Raw genomic sequence first — 21654 nt, forward strand, 5'->3', positions numbered from 1 at the left:
TCCCAGGATCGAGTCCCACGTTGGGCTCCGTGTATGGAGCCTGGTTCTTCCTCTGCCTGTGTCTCTACTTCTCTCTCTCTCTCTCTCTCTCTCTCTCTCTCTGTGTGTGTGTGTGTGTGTGTCTCATGAATAAATAAATAGTCTTTTAAAAAAATAAAATTAAAAATACTGTCCAGAGCCTAAACAAGTATTCATTTAAGACTCTTCAGCATCCAGAAAACAATTATGAGGCATACTAAAGATAGGACCAAATAATCAAAAAACAAAAGAGAAAACAGACAATATAAACAAATTCATATGTGATTCATGTCTTGACATTAGCAGATATATATATATATATATATATATATATATATATATATATATTACAATTCATATGCTCAGGAAGGTAAAAGAGGGATAGGAAAATTTCATATTCTGGAGAGACAGAGGCCCACATCACATTATGACCAGCACCAGGATTAGGATCCACAGTCTGAACTCCAAGGACAGAACTTGACCTTTCTCCATGTTGACTCCAGCTGAGGAGAACTGAATTGAACTGAAGTGACCTATAGAGCTACTTTGCAACATTTGTGAAGTGAAATGCATCCAACCCCCTGTACACAACACAGCCTGTTTGTCTTAGCCAGTTTGGGCTGCTATCACAGAATACCATAGATTATGTGGTTTGAACAAAAGAAATGTGCTTCTCATAATTCTGGAGGTTGGGAAATCTGAGCTCAAGGTGCCAGAAGACCAGGTGTCTGGAGAGTGCCTGCTTTCTGGTTTGCAGAAAGCAACCTCACACAGTATCTCACAAGCAGAAAGCAGAGCAGAGAGAAAGCAAGCTCTCTTGCATCTTTTCATAAGGACCTTAATCCTGATTATGAAGGCCCTTGCTCCCCAAATTAATTAATTATCTCCTAAAGGCCCCACATCCGAATACCATCATGCTGAGGGTTAGGATTTCGACATATGAAATTGTGGGTGGGTGACACCAATATTTAATCCATGGCCCTGTGCTTCTTCACTAGACTGCTAGGCTATGAACTCGGTAAGGAAGCTGACTTTGGGGTGGAACAGCCGACATCCAGCACAGTACCTGATACATATAGGAAAGTCGGACTTTCTAAGAGAATATAGCTTTATTCTGGCCTTGGACTGTGAAAAACCTTCATCTAAGGAAGGCTTATTAAATAGTTCCTTTGACTCTTCCAAAGGCTTCCCACAACTGCCTGTTGACCTCCTACAGTGCCCTAAAAGAAGTACTTGCCTTACGTGATAGCGGTCCGTAGAACATCTCTGAAAGATTTACCTGAAACTGCTCTCATCCTGGAGAGGGAGTTTTAAAAATAAAGTTTTACAGTCAGAGAGGGCCACAAATCTTTCAGCAGTGTATTAACCATCAGTGACTTTGCAAATTTATGACCCTTTGAAAATCTCTATCACAGACTTCTTTTGAACACAGACAAGGAGCATGTTCTCTAAATGTTTACCTGTGACCTGTTACGGGCTGACTTGTATCTCCTCCCGCACAATCCCGTAGTCATACATTGAAGTCCGAACCTCCAGTACCTTAGGATATAACTGCATTTGGAGATAAGCTCTTTCAAGAGGAAATTCAGATAAAATGGGGTCATATGGATGGTCCCTATTTCAATGTGACTTACTTAACTTGTAAGAAGAGATTAGTTAGGGTGAGGGGTCTCGGAACAAACCAGCCTTGCCAACACCTTGATCTTGGACTTCCAGCCTCTGGAACTGTGAGACAATACATTTCTGTTGTTTCAGCCCCAATCTGTGGTATTTTGCAGTCACAAGGGATGGGTACAGACCCTTCCTGTAGCTGAAGCCTGCCAGGCTGGAGAGAAAGCCTTCTTGCAGGCATAGTGTTTATTTTTTCCTTGCTTTCTTCAGGAGAACAGGAGGGGAGGCCCACTTGGGCCTCAGCAGGTGAGTGTCTGCCTTCAGCTCAGGTCATGCTCCTGGGATCCTGGAATTGAGTCCCACATCAGGTTCCCTACAGGAAGCCTGCTTCTCTCTCTGTCTGTGTCTCTACCTCTCTCTCTTTGTGTCTCTCGTGAATAATTAAACACAATCTTTTTTTTTTTTTTTTTTTTTTTAGGAAAACAAGAGGAGAAGCCAGTATTCTCTCACCTTCCCATCCCTCTCTCCCAACATTCACCCCCTCCTTCTCACAACCCACAACCCAGATAGGAGATTTCACTGTCCCAGTGCCTTTGTCAGAGGCTGGTCGTGGGAAGGTAGATGCTCCATCAGTTATGTTACAACTAAGCTGAACACTTAATTCCCAGCCACCTCCTCCATCTGTCACTACGGTGAGAAAATTGAGTCGAACTTAATTTTCACATTATTCCTCAGGAGCTCACAGTCCTTGTGGCAACTTTTTCCAGCCTTCACTTTATGCCATAGTTTCCTTCACTCTGCTTCCTACTTTTTTTTTTATCTCCTTTAATCTTGGATTAATGTTATATATAAAAGAACCAAGCATTAATCTTTGTTTCACCATAGGTGGTGAGAACATAGTTTCTTTTTATGAGTTTTTCAAAGTGGAAGATAAGGAAAATACCAGAAGTATAATTAAAGATAAAAATAAAAAAGACTTAAAGAGATTTGAATTCCTAGGAGGTGAGCCCCTGTGAGGCTTTTCATGAAGGGCTAATTTCTGACAGTTGCAGATAAGGAAGGTTGGCTCATCTTTGCCATTTTGGGGAGGTGATTTTATTTTATTCTCCTTTAATTTTTTAAAATATTTTATTTACTTATCCATGAAGACACAGAGAGAGAGGCAGAGACATAGGCAGAGGGAGAAGCAGGCTCCCCACAGGGAGCTTGATGCAAGACTCGATCCCGGGACTCTGGGATCACAACCTGAGCCAAGGGCAGATGCTCAACCACTGAGCCACCCAGATGCCCCGGGAGGTGATTTTAGAATGAACTGTGGGGACTTTGAAAGCTGGGAAACCCATTTGTCTCAAAGTATAGCAGTGGAACTCATTATCCTGGTCCCTTTCCTCCTGGAAAAAAAACCCCACAGCTTGATTTTTTTTTTAAATAATAAAAGGTCATATGTTTGAAGAAAACCAACATGGAGCTTATGTTTCCCTGGATAATCCTCCTAAGCCAGAAGTCTAGTAGAAATGGCAGAGGAGGCAGGAAAAGTAGGTTAGGGAGCTTAGAGGATGGTGGTAGGAATGGCTAACGGACAGAAAACAAAACCAAAAACCAAATAGAAAAAATCTGTTAGGGCCCACAGTCTTGGATGTTTGCTATGGTAATGCTGATTGCACCATTTAACACCCCAGCTGTTCAAATATGTGGGCTGGGGTGGGGTGGGGGCGGGAGCAGAGTCAAGGATTCTTTGGATCAACACACTTTTCTACAAGATTATACTGATGGTAGGATGACCGGATATACTGAGGTTGGGGTGACCAGGTATCATCTATCATCCAAACAAGTACAATTATGAGCCTGAAGGGGGCACTATTAATAAATAATGTTGCAAGAACAAGACCATCCCATGCATACTAGGATGTAAAGTCACAGCATCTAGGGGTCACTTCTGCAGCCAATCCTTTCTTTACTCATGCACCACACTCCCCCGCCCTGCCACCGCGGCGAAACCAAAATGATATAAGGGATGTAAATTGTTACGTAGCACTTAGTGTCTGGCACTTAGGTGGGCTTTGCGTTAACTACCTACTACTCCCCTCAGCCACTCAAGAGAGGTACAGGCAAGCACCTAAGAACTACAGCAAATGCCTACCACTGCATTCCTGGAGCAAAGGGTATATAGGAAATGGTATATAGGAAATTGGGACATCAAGAAATCCAGGGTTTTCCCAGAAGGAGTTTCCCTCAGAATATATCACTACCAACCATTGCACCTGTCACCTCCAAGCAATATCATCCCTCCCCTATGTGTCTCTATCTATCCATCCTTCAGAGGCCTGAAACTTTTCCTGACACATGCACTCTCCTTGCTCCACTTGATGGACTTGTCCTGTCTCTGCATCTTGTTAAGGGAAGACACAGGCCCTATATTCTAAACCTATGTTCCCACTCTCACAGTGGGATCTGGTACTCCACCTGCTGCGCATGACCCCAGAAGTTCCCTCGAGCCAAAGTCTTTAATTTTAGAAAGTCTCTTTGTTAGAATTGCAATCACACACGGACATGGCCCCAGCTGAACTTGTTTCATTAAAAGACCTATTGTCATTTCTGTACAAATTGTTTTATGATAAATCATCTATTTGGGATTTTTTAAGATTTTATTTATTCATGAGACACGTAGAGAGAGGCAGAGACACATGCAGAGGGAGAAGCAGGCTCCCCGCATGGGGCCTGATGTGGGACTCGATCCCAGGACTCCAGGATTACGACCCAAGCCAAGGGCAGGTGCTCAACCACTGAGCCACCCAGGTGGCCCTAGATCATCCATTTGTAACTTTACATTTGTAAAGTTAAATAACCTAAAAGGAGTGAAGTTTACCTAAAATGACCAAATTAAGAGTGATACCTCAAGTGTAAGTAAGTTCAATTTATCAAGTTAACCTAAACTTGATTTTTGTGGCAAATTCACCAACAGGGCCAAAAAATTATTTCACTAAAATGTATATTCTCACAAATTTAGAGAATTATTTAGATTGTATCAAATAACACAGCAAAAGAGTTTTCCAAAGATTTATTGAAGCAGAAACAAGTTGGTCAGATACTTGTTGGAAAAAAGCAGTTTTAATGGTATTCAAAAATACTTTTTAAAAAGTATTCTAGCACAAGTTTTCTTCGTAAACTAGATTATGTTGTAAACTTTCTCCTAAATCTTTTAAGAGTGTTGGTTCTTAAGAACTAGAGGTTACTCCTAATTCCAAATCTATCTTGCGCTCCTGAAAAACTGCAGAAAGGCACTTGAAAGCTGTTTCTTTAAGATACGGATTTCTTTTTTTTTATTCTTGCTGGTAATAATTGCTGCACCGAATCTGGGCAAGCTTCACTCAAGGTCATCATGATGCTGAGAAGTTTCGTTGATAACCTGATTAAAAAAAAATTCGAATCAAATATCATACCTGTGGAAGATCAGATTACCCCATGAAGCATGACAAAGGAAAATCCTACTAAGTAGGTATAATTTATCATGAAAATAGGTACATGAAGCTGTTTGTGCACAGCAAAGGTCACAGCTAGAAGAGACAGATACATATGTAAACTGCTCTTCTTCTACATGCAAAATAAACATCCAATGGAATGTCAGGACTTAAAAAAGGAAAATTTAAAACTGTTTATGAAAGATGCTGTAATAATCCTATGCAACAAAGTTTAAAAGCCATGAAGATATACTAAAATATACAGCCAAGTACATTTTAAGTGTATGTGCAAGGCAAGATTCCATGAAAATTACAATTCGTTTTGGCTATTTCTTTCCTGGCATAGAGAGGTAATCAGAAACTAATTGATCGTACTGCATATCCCTGCACTATGTCCAAGAGCCTAGGAGTATTTAGGTGGCAGCCAGTGGGATAGGCTGTATGTCCAAGATCAAACCATTCCTGATACCGAGGTAGTCTAATGAAGTTCGCTCATGGAGCGAGTCTAGGAAGTAACTTAAAGAAGCTATGCTCCCATCTTAAATTAAGGAGCATAGAAAAAAATCACTTATTGTGGACTGCAGATAGATCACTATCTCACCTTCATATGTAGGAGCCAAATAGTTGGCTGTGTTGTGCCAGAAGAGGCCTGTTCTCTTTTTAGGGGTCACGAGTGAAACTACTACCTCCCGAATCAGCCAGGTGTTATCTGAGATAGTGACTTAGGGATTCCTAAGGATATCCACGTCCGCCTGAGATTACACTGGTTTTGACGGAAAGATACTCACCTGTCCATCCCTAGTTTCAACCGTCTTAATCAGAAGCGTTCTTTTTGAGTGAGTGTCAACCAGAGGGAGTGAATCCAGGTTGGTTTCTGAATAAAGGAAAATGCTCCAAATTAGTAAAAGTGAAATTTAAAAAAAGACAAGTGACTATTTTGCCCAAGAAATTAGGAACACCAATCATGATGTTCATGATTATCCAAAGTGCTCTCCCAACTTAAGACCTATTTGAAAGCCCAATGTCTGATAACATGGTAACCTTAGGGTGGACTATTCCAGCGTCCACTCCAAAGGAAGAAGTCAAATGGAATTGAAATTTAACTGGCAGCATAGATTGTAAGACAGTACTTGGTTCTAAAAATTATGGGTATGTTATAGGAGTTTATCGTGTGTGGCATTTTCAAGAAGCATTTAACAAATTAGTGTTTTATCATAAATAGAGTAGTTACAAGCTGCTGAAATCTTCCCCCCAGGGAGATGAAATGCTTACCCCTCAGGTTCAGGGAAGAAAAGTTTGGAAGAGGCAGAGCAATCCTGTAAAGAGATAAAGAAAACTGGTAAAAATTTTTGGAAAACAACTCAAACGACAATGTTTATTCTTGTCATTCATTAAGTGAGGGATTTGCTTAGGACAGGTATTTACCTGTGACAGGTCTCATGAACACATTTAAAATCTTTTTTTTTAAATATTTTATTTATTTATTCATGAGAGACAGAGAGGCAAAGACACAGGCAGAGGGAGAAGCAGGCTCTATGCAGAGAGCCTGATGCGGGACTCGATCCTAGGACTCCAGGATCACACCCTGGGCCGAAGGCGGCGCTAAACCGCGGAGCCACCGGGACTGCCCTAAAATCTTTTACTTTGAGCTTTTTCTCCAAGCACTGCAGAGTGGGAAAAGTGCTGGTGCTCACAAAGTTGTGAGTTCAAATTCCAGCTCTACCACTGATTAACATGGACTAGGGCAAGTTACTAAATCTCCCAACCTAAGGTTCCATATTTATAAAAAGTGGTACGTAACTACCTTGAAGAAATGTTCTGGGGACGGAGAGAATGTATGTAAAGGGAGTGGCATAATTCCTAACAAATGGCACCGACGGATTCCTGCGCATAAGCCCTTCGGTCACTGCTCTCACCTGCTCTCCTCGCCTTCCAGCAGCTTCCTGTAGGTGGCAATCTCAATGTCGAGAGCCATCTTAACATTCAGCAGGTCCTGGTACTCCCGAAGGTGACGAGCCATTTCTTCCTTCATGTTCTGAATCTCATCCTGCAGGCGGCCAATAGTGTCTTGGTAGTTAGCAGCTTCGACGGCAAAGTTCTCTTCCATTTCACGCATCTGGCGTTCCAGAGACTCATTCTGCAGGAATGAGAAAGGCTCCCGATATTACTTCCCAGAAAAACCCCAGCTCCTCCCTGAACCATTTATGGACCTTTCGCAATATGTTCCCTTAGTGCCAAAAATTGGTGAGCACGCCAATTTCAGGCGAATAAAACAAGTATCAAGTGTTAGATGCAACAGTGTATATGTTCCCTAAAACCTTCACATCTCAAAGTGCCTTTTGCATCTATCTGCACAACTCATTTACTTTGGATTGAAACACACACTTTTCTTCATTTGAAGTTTTATTCAGAGAGCACCAATCACTTGATCAATGTGAGTGACACAAGCTGGTTACATCCCCTCTTTTCTTGGGGTCTGATACTCACAGTCCCTTTGAGTGCATCCACTTCGCAGGTGAGGGACTGCACCTGTCTCCGGTACTCATTTGACTCCTGCTTCGCCTGGCGCAGGGCATCATTGTTCCGGTTAGCAGCCTCAGAGAGGTCGGCAAACTGTCAGAAAGGAATTAAAAACATTGTAGACCACCCAAAGGACTTGGTCACAGATTTTCTTTGATTCAACCTTGCCTGGAAAAACGGGAAAGCTTAAAGATGGTAGGCAAACAGATAAATACACCGCACATAACCCAAACCAAATTCTGTATTTTCAGTTCAAGTCTCCACATCCTCCAGAATATCTCTACATTTCTGTTCTGAAAAAGCAAAGGAAGAACGGTGGAATGCTGACGTTGCTATTTTCTAGTAGAGATTTGATGTATTACTGGCATTCAAGAAGGGTGGAGGTCACAGGTGCGGTATTGGGATTTACACTGAAGTAGGGTTAAGTGGGGTGGTGGAAAGAAGGTGTGAGTGATAGGAAGGCTGCAGCAACAAATAAGACTTGAACAAGAAGCTCAAGAAGTTCAAGCCAACCTTCTGATAGAAGCTAGAGGGGATGTAGGGATCAAGGCAGATGCAAGTGTTTGCAGAACAAAATGCTCTTCTTCTGTTCAGGTTACACTGATTGGTGTAACCAACCAAGTCATACCTTGGACTTGTACCATTCCTCGGCCTCCTGAAGGTTCTTGGCAGCCACGCTTTCATATTGCTGGCGTACATCACGCAGGGCAGCCGTGAGGTCAGGCTTGGAAACATCCATATCGATTTGGACATGCTGGTCCTGAATCTGGGCCTGCAGCTCCTGGATTTCCTGAAGAAGGAACAAACAGAAGGTCAGCCATGCCAAGTATGGAGCAACTTCCCCCGCATTCATCCACTAGAAGTGGCTCTACTTGCCTCATCATGTAGTTTCTTCAAAAAGGCAATCTCTTCTTGCAAGGATTCCACTTTCCGCTCAAGGTCAAGACGTGCCAAAGAAGCATTGTCAACATCCTAGTTTGAGAAAAGACAGGGTTTATTGGAGGATAAGCTAAAGCCAATGGCTTATCTCATTTATTCACTTTAAATGAACCATAGGAGCTCAGTCTCTTTACCATGAAAAGTAAAGTTGTTGACAAATTTTATGACCTTTATGTGTCTATAAATCACCCACAACTGTAATATAGATCTCTTAATAAATTTGAATTGTGACCCATTGTATTCAGATGGTTAATAAGCAATTTAAAAATAAATAAATGTTAAACTGCACACGGCAAACTGCACTTAATCAATCATTACTGAATCTATATTATACTAGTGAAGCTTTTCATTATTTTTAAAATTTCAATTCCAGTATATCGAACATACAGCACTAGATTTCAGGTGTACGATGCAGCGATAGAACAATACTGTCCAATACTCCATGTATGTCACATTAAGTGCACTCTTAATTCCCATCTCCTAATTCACCCCTCCCCTCCGACTTCCCCTGGTGACCATCAGTTTGTTCTCTATAGCTAAGAATTTGTTCCGATTTGTCTTTTTTCTTGGAGCATTTGTTTTGTTTCTTTCTTAAATTCCACACGAGTGAAATCATATGGTATTTGTCTTTCCCTGACTGATTTTATTATTCTTTAAAACCCAGAAAAATCAGTGTCACCACATTTTTAAGGTTTCTTTTTTTATATAATGTCATGAAATAATGTGATGATAAGATGGAGTTGATCAGATTTCACTTCCCGGACACCTGAGTGTGTGCAGAACAGAAATTTGTGTTTCAAAGGCTTCAGTGTATACCTGAGCTCTTTTTACCTCTATTCAAATCTTTTTTTCCCCCCTTAATTAGGCTCCATGCTGGATGGAGTTCGAGATGGGGTCTGCATTCAGGACGCTGAACTCAAGACCTGCGCTGAGATCAAGAGCTTAACCGACTGAGCCACCCAGACGCCCCTATATTTCAACCTCCTGAAATATATCCTTAGAATGCAAAGCAGGTATCTATCTAGTCATCTAGCATTCATGTTACAAGGCTAGATTTATACTCCAGTTCAAAATGTACACTGGCAAAGATGCAGTTCTTTCCTTCTGAAGGAAAAGAAATATAATTCTGCCCTCTATTTTCTTTGCTTCCTTTGGTAGAATTTTCTCTTTAAACTCCCATCTCATCTTGCAAGGGTGTGTCCATCCTCTTCACTTAGCACTTTGCAAAGTCAGTTACTTGTTTCAGAATGACTGGTCAAAATGCATATAATGAAACTATATGCATAATTCTTGCTGCTATGGCTCTCCTGTGTTTCCACCCATTGCAAACTCTTATGACTCAAAGATTTTATTTCCCCTACACGAAAGGTTATAAGATTTTTTATGTCTTATCCTGTATGCAATTGTATGTGATGATAATAAAAAAAATCAGGCTTGGGAAAGATTCCTTTTTGCTTGATAAGCCCTAAAAAAGATGCAAAAGATCATTTACTATAACCTCTACAGAAGGTTCAGTGTGCCATCCTACTTTGTTGATGAGAATATAACGGATTTTCCCTAATCCCCAAAGAGCAGAGCTTTCATTCTAGTAGTTTTATGGTAACTCACTATTCTGCAGAGAACATCACAGATACGATTATAAATGCTCAGTTACTAGAATGGACCACACGCTGCAGTGTTTAACTTAATTCAGTAAATGTATTTCGGCTTCACAATGTTATTCTAGACTATTCATCTGGGAGCCTATATATCCCTCCCAGTAAGTGTTCAGGAGGATAAAACTGTGCTGGCAAGCTCTTCCTGCTTTTGAATTCCAATTTCAAACTAAAAATCTTCTAAGTCGGTCTAACTTTGAGACAAATAGTCCTTTACTTAAAAATCCACTCTCCTGCCTTCCAAATAAGGAAAGGCCTTTCAAAATGTGAGCTAGGACTGTCGCTTTAAGAACTTTTCATGTCTGCATACTTCACAAGTCTGGGCCAGATATTAGATAACGGATGTTAGCAAATACTTGTGTCCAATTAGAACTGCGCTTACATCATTACATATTCAATCAGAATGTAGCCTGTTGCAAAGCTCCTCTGGGGACACAAAGACTCCTATTATTTCTGTCCCGGGCCACCACACTTGCCAGAATGTCTGTATCTACATTCCATAGTGAAGCCCGTAGAAACCATTAATACCTTTCAGCCCAGGGGACAGATGGCTCCTTTTCACCCTTATGAGATCACAAAATAGCTGTGCCTAGTGACACTTCCACAGAACTTTAATGCCACAATGGAACTTGCGGAGAAGGGGAGGAAACTTGCTGGCTTAAGTCCAGTTAAAGGTAAGTTTCCTCCACTAGGTTTACGTTTCCAACTCCAGGGCGGAACTGTGCTTTTGGTGGCCTTGTAAAAAGTGAGCCGCCTTAACCCCAGCAAACCTTAATCTACATCAGACTGTAACTGTTCAGAAAGAGAATGCGTGTTGCAAAAACAAAACGGAGGAAAAAAAAAAGACCTATTTCTCTGGAAAAGCTTCTCGAAACGGAGTAAAAAGTTAAAAGATTTTCTTTGTGTCCTGAGAAGGGGCTTCGCTCATTCAAGGGTGTTTATTCGCAGAAGCTGCACCTGCGCCCGCTCTGCCGCTAGGGGGCTTTGCGCGCGGACGCGAAGTTTGGCAGAACCTGGACGTGGGTCAAGTAACTTCGGGAACTGCCCCGCGCCGCTCGGGTGCGGTCCGGGGGCTGCCAAGCGGGAAGAGAATCTACAAACCTGTCGGAAAGACTGCAGGGTGCTCTCGGCTTCCTCTCTCTGGAGCATCTCCTCTTGCAACCTGCAACAGCCGCACAGTCACCAAAGGGGAACCAAGAAACTGCCAGGGGCGGGGTGGCCACACCCAACCACCGCGTCGCGGCGACCGGGGCCCCGCGCGGCCACAGCCACCCCTGCGCCGCCGACTGCGGCCTCCACAACCACTGCCCTCCGCGACTTCTGGCCGCACCTCGGCGGCCGCGTGCAAGAGCAATGACGCGGGGTCACGGCAACCTGCGGGGCCGCCGCCGCGGGGAACCTCTGCAATCCCTTTGTCTCGCACCCGCCACTTCCCTCCTCTCCTCCCCCCTCCCTCCAGAAGAGGCCAGGAAACTTTCTAAAACTTTGGGGGAAATCGCGCTCATCGCTTTTACGGGCCTTCGGCTCCAGACAGCGCGGTAGCTTGAAGCAATCCGTAACCCGAAGCGGGGTGTCCTTGGGCAATGGGGAGGGGGGGTAGAGGGGAAATGCTAACGGCGAGGTCTGCGTGCAGGGCGGGGCTGGCGCAGCCACAGCCCCATCACCCGCGCTCCCCCAGGCAGCCACCGCCCCAGCCACATCCCCAAGGGCGTGGCAGCTTCTCGCTGGCCGGGGGGGGGGGGGGGGGGGGGGCGGGGACCCGGTCCCCAATCCCACCCTCCCGCAGCCCCCACCCTCCCCCCACGCCCGGGGGCGCCGCCTTACTTCTCCCGCAGCCGCATGATGTCCTCGGCCAGGTTGTCGCGCTCCACCTCGACGCGGGCCTTGTCGTTGGTGAGCTGGTCCACCTGCCGGCGCAGCTCCCGCATCTCCTCCTCGTAGAGGTCCCCCAGGCGCGACTTGCCCTGGCCCTTGAGCTGCTCGAGCTCGGCCAGCAGGATCTTGTTCTGCTGCTCCAGGAAGCGCACCTTGTCGATGTAGTTGGCGAAGCGGTCGTTCAGCTCCTGCAGCTCCACCTTCTCGTTGGTGCGCGTGTTCTTGAACTCGGTGTTGATGGCGTCGGCCAGCGAGAAGTCCACCGAGTCCTGCAGCAGACGCACGCCGGGCACACTGCTCCGCAGGCGCACCGCGGAGGAGCGCGTGGCGTACGCGCCGCCCGGGGACGAGGCGTAGAGGCTGCGGCTGGTGCTGGGGCGCAGCGCGCTGCCCAGGCTGTAGGTGCGGGTGGACGTGGTCACGTAGCTCCGCGTGGAGCTCGGCCGGCTCCCGGTGCCCGGGCCGCCGAACATCCTGCGGTAGGAGGACGAGGACACAGACCTGGTGGACATGGTGCGGAGGGCGGCGGGCTGCGCGGCTGCGGCGGCACGGACCGGCTCGGGGGGGACCGGCGAGCGAGGCGCGGTGGCTGCGGGCGGCGGGCGCGCGGCTGCGGCTCTGGCGCGGGGACCCGGAGCGAGAGTGGCAGAGGACTGGGCCCCGCCGAGGGCGCAGTTTTTATAACCCGTTCGGAACCGGGGCCCCCTCCCACTGCCATCCCAGCCGCAGGCCGCGCCAGCCAATGGGGACCGGACGAGGAGCGGGGAGGGGGCGGGGGCCGGGGCGGGGGCGCCCTCGAGCCTCCCTCCGCGTCCCTCTGCGGCCCGGCCCGGGCCCGGCCCGTTACTTCGGGGTTGCGCTGGGACTTTCGGGGGCGTTCCTGGGGAGGGCCCGCGCCCTGCTTCGCCCTGGGTGCTGCGGAGGGCGAGGTCGCGCCGTGGTGGGGGCCGTGGGGGGCCTCCTCGGGATGGCCCGGGGGGGGGGTCTCGGGCACCGCGCCGGAGCGTCCTGGGAGTAGGCGGGCGGGTGGGAGGGGCGCCCGGCTGCAGGGCTGCAGGGCTGCGGTCGGCGAGGGGCGGGGTGGGGGGGCCCGCGGGCCAGAAGCAGGAAGAGGGGGGAGTGAGGGATCCCGAGGATCGGAAGGCGCCGAGGAAGGAACAAAGAGTGCCTGAGATTGGAGCGCGAGGTGGGGCGCGCCGGGCTCTGGACGCCCCGCCGGGGGCCCCGCGCGGCCTGGCGCAGCGCCGGCTCGGCCCGCGGGTCTTCGCAGCCTCCGTCTCGGGGGTTCCCGTCCGGGGACCTAACGGGCCGGGGCGGGCTGTGCAGGGCGCGAGCTCCGGGGAAAGCCCGGGGGAGAGGGGTGGGGTCACTGAGTCACGGGCGTGAGTCACCGAGCCCTGCCCGCGGCCGCGAGGGCTCGGAGCGGCTCGGGGACCGTTAGACGAGGGGCCTCGCTCTCCCGGGCCGGGCCGCGCGCACGGTGCGCTCCAAGTTTGCGCTAACTTCGAGCTCGAGCCGGGCCCCAGCGCTCGCTGTGCGGTTCGCCTGCGGGGATGCTAGAGCGCCCCTAGGTTCTTAAGACCTTTCCAAAGCCCGGCTGTGCTCCAAACGTGCAGACTTGCCCCCAGCAGGACGCTCCTGCAGACCCCCGGCGGCCCAGACGGGGGGGGGGGGGGGGCGGTTCCGGGCATCACGAACGCGCTGGGGGGAGGGGCAGGGTTTTCTTGCAAAGTTCCCTCCCTCTCCTCTGGGTTCCTCTCAGTGCCTCCCCCCCCCCCCCACCTCCCATGAAACCACACCCGACTTTTAACACAATCTGAGAGTTCTGGGTGAAAGAGGAAATCAGCGACCATAATTTCAAAATCAAATCGAGCGATCACTGGTTTTTCTGCTACAGTGGAAGTCATTAAAGGCATATAATCCGCCCCAATTAGAGAATTCGTTAGATGTTGCTTTAAAAGGTCCCACTTGATGAATGAAAGGCAACCATAGACCTCAAAGGACAGAATGTTTGGGGGAAATAGATTTATGGGCTCGTTTTGGTTCAGGGAGGCACATTGCAGGATTCTGGGGACTTGTCTGGGAAATGTCACAGGTCCTTTTGGCCTGTTCTCCAGAAGAATTAGTGCAATTGGTCTTCCAGTGAGAGAGATAAAACTGTCCACAGAACAAACAGCAAAAAAACCGTCTGGTCTCGGGCACCAGGGAGTGTTCAGATTCCACCACCGGAACCCTTCTAGGTAAATCACTCAACTCAACTCAAGGGCTGTTGTTGCAATATTAGTAAAGGCAGACGAGAGTGCTTACTCCGAAGGGAGATGAAGGGAGGAAAGGCAAGCCAGCCTTGTTGTGATGAAGTAGCAGTTTAAAAATTATGATTTTTTTTTTTTTTAGGAAGACTTACTGAGTACCGGATGGATTAACTCCAAAACCTCGGTAAAAATAGTTAAGAGAAAAAGAGGTAACAGCCTTCCCTCTGTTTTTTTTTTTTCTTTCTCGGAGTGGTGGGGTGTGTGGGGGAGGTACTGGAGGTTACCTGGCATTTAAGAAAAATAGTTTAGAACCAAATTGAGGGTTTATCCTAGCTTCTTTGTACACGCCTCCTCTAGGCAATATTTTGTTTACCCCATTTCAGATAGCTCTGGCAAATGGCGCTGCCAAAGTCAAAGACCTTTGCTGCACAGCTCCCCTGCTGTGGCTTTCCTTCATTCTCTCCCATGCTGGGGGACTGTGGGGCACCCCCGGGGGGCATTCCTGGGGCTCTGTGCCCTGGCACACTAGCTCATGCTCCACGTTGCCATCTTGCTCCCTGAGAGCTCTTTATTCAAGCCACTGCTCAGCAAATGTCACCATTGTGAGTGTGCCTGGAATTCGTAGGATGAGAAGAAAGCCATCTCCCATGGCGGGGGGAAGAGAGGATGAACCCCACTCCCACCTAAAGTGCTGATCCCAGGCTATGAGGGGGTGCTGTCGGGGGATGCTTGCTGACTGACTCACCATGGAAAATGAGGGCAAGGCTCTGGTGCGGTGTGGCAAGGTGCCCTATTGGTGACCACAGCAAATTCCTCACGGCTCTGGTGACTTCCTCTGGCCTTCCTGATCATCTCAGGGGTATCCCTTCTCCTTTCTAACCAGTTGGCGGTCTGTATTGTCAGGCAGGACTGTAATATGTTCACCTGCTGCCTTAGCTCAGGTGCTATGACAAGATACCATGGACTGTGTGGGTTAAGCAACAGACGTTCATCTCTCTCAGTTCTAGAGGCAGGAAGTCCAAGATCAAGGTGCCAGATTCAGTGTCTGATAAGGACCTGTGTTTCTCGTGTGCAGACAGCCACCTTCTTGCTGTATCCTCAGATGGGGGAGGCAGAGCAAACTGTGGTGTCTTCCTTTTCTTGGAAGTACACTAATCCCATAATGGGGGATCCACAGTCAATACCTCATCTAAACCTAGTTACCACCCAAAGGCTCTGCCTCCATTTGTGGAAGCATTGGAGATTAAGGTTCCAATATATGAATTTGGAGCTGGGGTGGGGTGGGGCACAAACTTTCCATTCATAGCACTTGCCATATAGTGCACGCGCATGCACACACACACACACACACACACACACACAGATTCAGTAGCCAGTGTGTCCTTCCTATTAGAAATTGCCCTAGCTAGGAGTGGACTGTACAGCGTAGAGAACTGGGGGTTACAAAAACACTTTTAACTCCTTCGTGTAGAATGCAAGAGACTTTGGGCAGAATGAACTTCATTTCATTCAGAGATACATGTGCCTAGCACAGCGCCCCAGCCAGCGGGCGGTAGTCATCCGTGTGGGAAATCACTGTGCCTGAACTGACACCTCTGAGTGGGATCACTAATCCTGCTCTATCTGTGCCTCGCGTTCTTAGTTACCTTTTAGAAGTAAACAGTGTGTAGACATGAGCTTTCTCGGTTTTCATATTTCCTTTTTTGAGTGCTATGAAAATCTATCTCAGAGGAATTTTTAAATGCTGGATTATGAAGCCCCTTCAAACACCGCATGGTGCAGATTGTGTATGAGTAAGGCCACAGCGGTACAACCTGTAGGCCAGGCATAAACATTACCAAATCTAAAGTCCTAACAGTGATTTTGGAATTTGCAAGCTGTGGTGATGTCAGTTGAATGGGGTGATTTGAGCTGACAGACCAGCCAGCCATGTGCAGAGGAGCTTAGTGGCCTGTGGGGGCTTTAGGAACGCTGGCTGGCAGGAGGCCACAGCAAGAGGACAGCTTCTAGCAGGATCGCCTGGGTGGAATGCGAGAAATGAGAAGGTGGATAAAGTGAGATGTGAGAAACATGGCAATGCCTAGAAGACATGGGAATAAAGAGAATAATAATCTCTCGTATCGTAAGTGCTTTAATGCTTGTGCCTACTGGGTGACAGGAAGTTTGCATACATTTTTTTAAAAACATTTTATTTATTTATTCATGAGAGACATACAGAGAGGCAGAAACATAGGCAGAGGGAGAAGTAGGCTCCTGCGGGGAGCCCGGTGCTGGACTCGATCCCAGGACCCCCAGATCACGACCTGTGCCGAAGGCAGGTGCTCACCCACTGTGCCACCCAAGTGCCCCAGTTTGCATGCATTTTACTTAGTGCTCTCATAGCATCTTGCAAGGCGCATTTAATTGTCCATTTTACAGCTAAGGGGTCTGATACGGGCTAACAATTTGCTCATAGTCTTATGACTAGGGCGGGGGGAGGAAAGGGGCAAGATTTTCAGTTGAGGATTTTCTGACTCTGAATGCACTTTTCTTTTCGCCTTCCTTGATGACGAAATTTTGCTTACTATCAACCAATTCAATTCACAAATGTTATTTAGGGCCCTACTGTGTTCCAGGAACTGAAGAGACTGGTTCATTATCGGATAATGCTGTGAAGGAGCAGACTCTGAATGGACTTGATCATGTTTTATGTTATTCAGAGGATGTAACAGTGATTCATAGTAGATACAAAGGGGGTTTATTTTTTATTTTTTTTAAGATTTTATTTATTTACTTGAGAGAGAGAGAGAGAGAGAGAGAGCGCGCACACAAGCAGGGGGAGGGGCAGAAGGAAAGAGAGAAGCAGGGTCCCCGCTCTGCAGGGAGCCTGATGCGGGGCTCGGTCCCAGGACCCCAGGATCATGACCTGAGACGAAGGCAGATGATTAACCAACAGAGCCACTCAGGGATCCCGGGGTTTGGTTTTCACTTCCTCCCTAAATCCTTACTTTGGGAGTTAAACATTTTTACCTAGATTTCTTTCCTTTCTTCAAAGGTATCATCTCCAAAATTGGACGTAGCTCATCTCCTCCTCTAAAAGCTACCAACCTCAGTGACTTCCCCTCCTAACTTCCCTGTCTGTTCAGAGCAACCAGCGCACTACTATGATTATAAACCTTCATCATCGTGGCCACTTCTTATTCTTAGGTCACTTAGATCCAAGGGCCATCCTGGCCCATCGTTTCCTGTGTCCACTCCTCGATTTTGTTGCCACTCACCCAAGCCATTTTGTGCCTCAGCCCTGCTGTAGTGGAGTTGATGTCCTTCCCCCAGGCTCTACTCGCCTCCACCAACATGTCTGTCTTTGAGCTACAACCTCTTCTTCTTAATAACTCCATTCTTAAGACTCCCTGAAGATCCAAAGTGAATCATTCATTCTTTCCTTAGGATGTAACTTCCATAAAGACAAAAAAGAATGTAAGCTCCATGAGTGCAGGGATTTTTTTTTTCCTCTTTTGTTCACTATCCTATATTCAGGTGCCTAGAAAAACCTGGCACATTTGTTGAATGTGTGGATCGATGCATGAGTAATTCATAGAAGAAGGAAGGAAGGGAAGAAGGGAGGGAGGAGGCTAATATTTCTAGTGCTAATATGTTCAAGCTTTGTGCCACTTTACATAGGACTGCATTTAATCTCTATAGGGCATTATGATCCACAAATTTCATTCACTGACTCAAAATACATGTATTGACTCTTTATCATATGCCAGGAACTCCTGTAGACACTGGAGGGAGTGAACTCTTGGAATGTAGACCTGAGATGTGTGTGTATATACATGATACAGAGAGACAATACTCAGGTAAAGGAACAAAAGAAGGAATTAAATTTGTAATAAAGATGGTGAAGGAAACAAGTTTCACTGCCAAAGAGGTTGATGCTCATGGCACTCAACAATGGCCTTTGAAAGCCAGGCCACATATGCACATCCATCCTTCCCACTGCTCCTCACCAGATAGCAATTTCAGGGAGATCCTAAGCTTTTCTCTGTTCCAGGAATACACCCCATTTCCCTTTTCTCATAGTCCGTTCAACGGATGGGTGTCCTTGTTTCCTGTAGTGCCTGCAATGCTTGTTAATTTAGGTAAGGAAGAAAATGTTCCCACCTCTGGGGAGCTCCCAGCCTTGTAAAAGGATCAGGAACCACGGAAAGAGCTGTACTACAGACCGGAATGTGGCGAGTGCTCTGACAGAGATATGAATGAAATACTAGTGGGTTTAGATGGAAAAATGATCATATCCTCTTGGGGGAGACTAGAAAATATATTTAGAAAAGGTGGTACTCGAGGAATGGGTACAGTTTTTATAGCTTGATAAAGAAAGAAGGTTCAAAACTGATGAAACAGTCTAAGCAAAAATTGCATGGACGGCAGGGTGTGCGGGGGTGGGGGCATTTAGGGAATAGCAGGCATCCCAGTATGGCTGGATTGTGGAGCAGTTGTAGGGAATCCAATGCTAATATGGGATCATGCGTTGGAGGACGAAATGCCAGAGAGAGGAGTTTATACTTACTGTGGTGGGCAGTGGGAATTCACTGCCATTTGTGACTGGGAGAAAGACATGCTTGTGGCTGTTCTTTAGGAAGACTGTTGTGGCATATTGTGGGGGATGGATTGAGGAACTGGATTTGAGGGCTGTTTGCCGTAGATCAGGTGAATGGTAAACAGAGCCCGCCCTTGGGGGCTCCAGGGATGGCACAGGGGGATGATTGTTACAGGTCGTGAACTCAGGAGACAAGCAAGTCAAACAGCTCAGAGCTTTCTGGATAGGAACTGAGAGGTTGGATGTGGTGTACAAGGAAGGAAGATATTAAGGGAGGAAATTAATTTGAGGTGAAAGGGAATTCATTCAAATCCTCTTACCTGGAAGTATCTTCCCTTCTGTAGTCTACATAGAGTGAAACCTCATGAGGTAGGCGAGGTGTAAGTTGGATCATGCAGTTCTACCTTTTATGGTGCTTCCAGCCCATTCACGGGAATTAATATCAATTGCCTTATGTTGGTCTCATTTTCATAGTTGGTGTAAAATTGGGGACTTCTTCAGTATCTTCTAGAATAGTTTCTAAAGTTCAGAGAAAAAGCTTAAAGATGAATTCCTAGAACTCGCTTTGGAGCTTTTTTGGGGAAAATAAAGCGGATCATAGTTTCCCGGAGAGCTACTAATATTTATAATTTCATCGAAATCTAATGTACAGTGTACGACTACGAAGGAAAGAGAAGGTGATCAGTACGTAGGAGGGGAAAAAAGATGTTAATTAACATATGGAGGAAAAACCTACTTCAGAAAAATTCAAGTTGATGTTAGACAGATGTGAAACTAGATTTTCAGTATTGGTTTACTGGATGCAAAACAGAAAATGAAACCCGCTCAGGTATAAAAAACTCGACCTTATTTGAAAGTGACCTAAATGACACTCAGAGTTTGGTTATTGACCAAGTGAGATTGCCACAAGAAAACAAGCAGGTATTTACTCGTGCCCTATAATGCTTTTACTGATTTTCAGGATAGAGAAGGTCATGCTACTGCCAGAAAATTTCTCCAAGGGTATTGACATCCTGGGAATTGACTCTGCCTATTTTGAGGAGATCCCCTAATTCCTGAGTGGTGCAAGTTCTTTCAGGAGATATTTCAGTAATGGGACTAATGAAAATAATGGCTTAATAACACAGTTTTCTTTTAAAGAACTGAAGAAGTTTATAAAAATTCTGATTTTTCTTTATGGCAACCTGTAAAGTTGGAATGGAAATACATTGATTATTACATATAGCCATAATATTTTTCCTGTATATTTGGGACAAATAAAAGAGCTCTCTCCCACTTATCTCAAAACTGATTAATGAATTAATCAATCTTTCAAAAACTGTGGAGATGTTTTAGCTCTGGTATATCATGTTCATTTAGCCAGTGAGAATGATTTTTTTCAGAACCTTGAATATTACATTTATTTTTGGATATGTGTGATAAACTCAGGATTTATGCCCCACCAAACTTTGACCTTATGTATGCTGACAAAGATCATTATGATCTGTAGAGGTTAGAAATGAAAATGAAAAGACAAAATATCAGAAAAACAATAAACACATAAATCAAGGTAACCCAAATGCAAGTGGGAGCAAATATGAGATGGCATAATGATAATACGAGGCAAAAGATTAAGAAAATTCATTAAAATGATAAGAAGTGACTAAGAAAGACTATTTTGAGTTAACTGTAGCAGAATAAGGGGATTGGCAGCCCTCTCTGTAATTCTACTGCAGTGATTTCTAAAATACCGAGAAAGATTTTATATTTCTAATTAGCTAAGCACTAGAAATATGCCCTCTAATGTGAATCATATGGTTATATGGAGTCACTACAAAAATATTATGGAACTTGAGCTTAATATAGATTAAATATGTTTTCTCCATATCATAAATTATAAAAAATTGTTCTGATACACGATTGTAATGTATTCATCTGTCATCTCCAGAACTTTAGGAGTTTAGACACGTGTGAGCAGAATGCAGTGCAGAGAGATTTGCATGTCAAGATCAGGGTTTTTGTTTTGCTGACTCTGGATTGGTTTTCACAGTCCACGATTTGTGAGCTCTAAACAATGATAATGGTAACCAGGCATACCATGATATCATTACTAAAATTGGAGTCTGGCCCCCACAGGAAAGCTAATGGTAATCATAATGAGACCTTGCATATATTGAGTGCCTACTGTATGCCCAGTGTTCACGTATTTGCCATGTGTTAACTTACTTAATCCTTACAACACCCCTATTATGCATATGAAGGAACTGAGACACAGAGAAGTTAAGTAACTTACTCAAGCTCACATAGCTTGGATTTGGGATTTGAACCCAGAACTTCCAGCTCCAGGTCCCACACTCTAAACTTCACTGTACAGTGGTACCTCACATGTTGCGGTATTCTTGTACCACTGTTGGTGACATCCCCAAGTCTCCTTGGCATTCTTATCATGGTATCTGTCTATCTCTTTGAATTGTTTCCCCCGCCCTGTTCTGATGCAGCAACAGGACCCATTTTGATTCAGAGAATTTGGTGCCCTTGATGAATCATCAAGATGCTGGTGGACATTTTTAGGGTTTTTCTGTAGAGATCTCATTTCTTAATTCTGACTCAATCCACCAAGATGATTTGGTAGTGATAGTGTATAACTCCTGCATAAAATGACATGAATGAAAATCCTCAACCACGTTTGCTAGTGGAAAAGAAATGAACCAAATTTTTGGAACACAGAGCCTCTGTAAAGAAGAACATCTTCTCCTCGTTCTCTATTA

The 21654-nt window shown here is 45.7% G+C and overlaps 1 protein-coding gene across 1 annotated transcript; it reads right to left on the minus strand.

Annotated features, from left to right (window-relative positions):
- Window positions 1-4672: 4672 nt before the first annotated feature.
- On the minus strand, window positions 4673-12738 carry VIM (vimentin). Its single transcript, XM_041767295.1, has 9 exons — window positions 12026-12738; window positions 11303-11363; window positions 8484-8579; window positions 8236-8397; window positions 7575-7700; window positions 7004-7224; window positions 6360-6403; window positions 5876-5961; window positions 4673-5035 (listed from the first exon to the last, which is right to left on the minus strand). The coding sequence occupies exons 1-9, from the start codon at window positions 12586-12588 to the stop codon at window positions 4994-4996; spliced, it is 1401 nt and encodes a 466-aa protein (XP_041623229.1). The 5' UTR covers window positions 12589-12738; the 3' UTR covers window positions 4673-4993.
- Window positions 12739-21654: the final 8916 nt, after the last annotated feature.

The sequence above is a fragment of the Vulpes lagopus genome, chromosome 8 (assembly GCF_018345385.1).
Source record: "Vulpes lagopus strain Blue_001 chromosome 8, ASM1834538v1, whole genome shotgun sequence".
Taxonomy (NCBI): Eukaryota; Metazoa; Chordata; class Mammalia; order Carnivora; family Canidae; genus Vulpes; species Vulpes lagopus.

What these genes read in the sequence shown, in the direction of transcription:
- VIM (XM_041767295.1), bottom strand. Translation starts at nt 12,588, where the DNA reads ATGTCCACCAGGTCTGTGTCCTCGTCCTCCTACCGCAGGATGTTCGGC. An exon ending in TGAAGAAACTACATGATGAG is followed by an intron (nt 8,398 to 8,483) that starts GCAAGTAGAGCC and finishes TTCCTTCTTCAG; the next exon opens with GAAATCCAGGAGCTGCAGGC. An exon ending in TGGATGCACTCAAAGGGACT is followed by an intron (nt 7,225 to 7,574) that starts GTGAGTATCAGA and finishes TCATTCCTGCAG; the next exon opens with AATGAGTCTCTGGAACGCCA.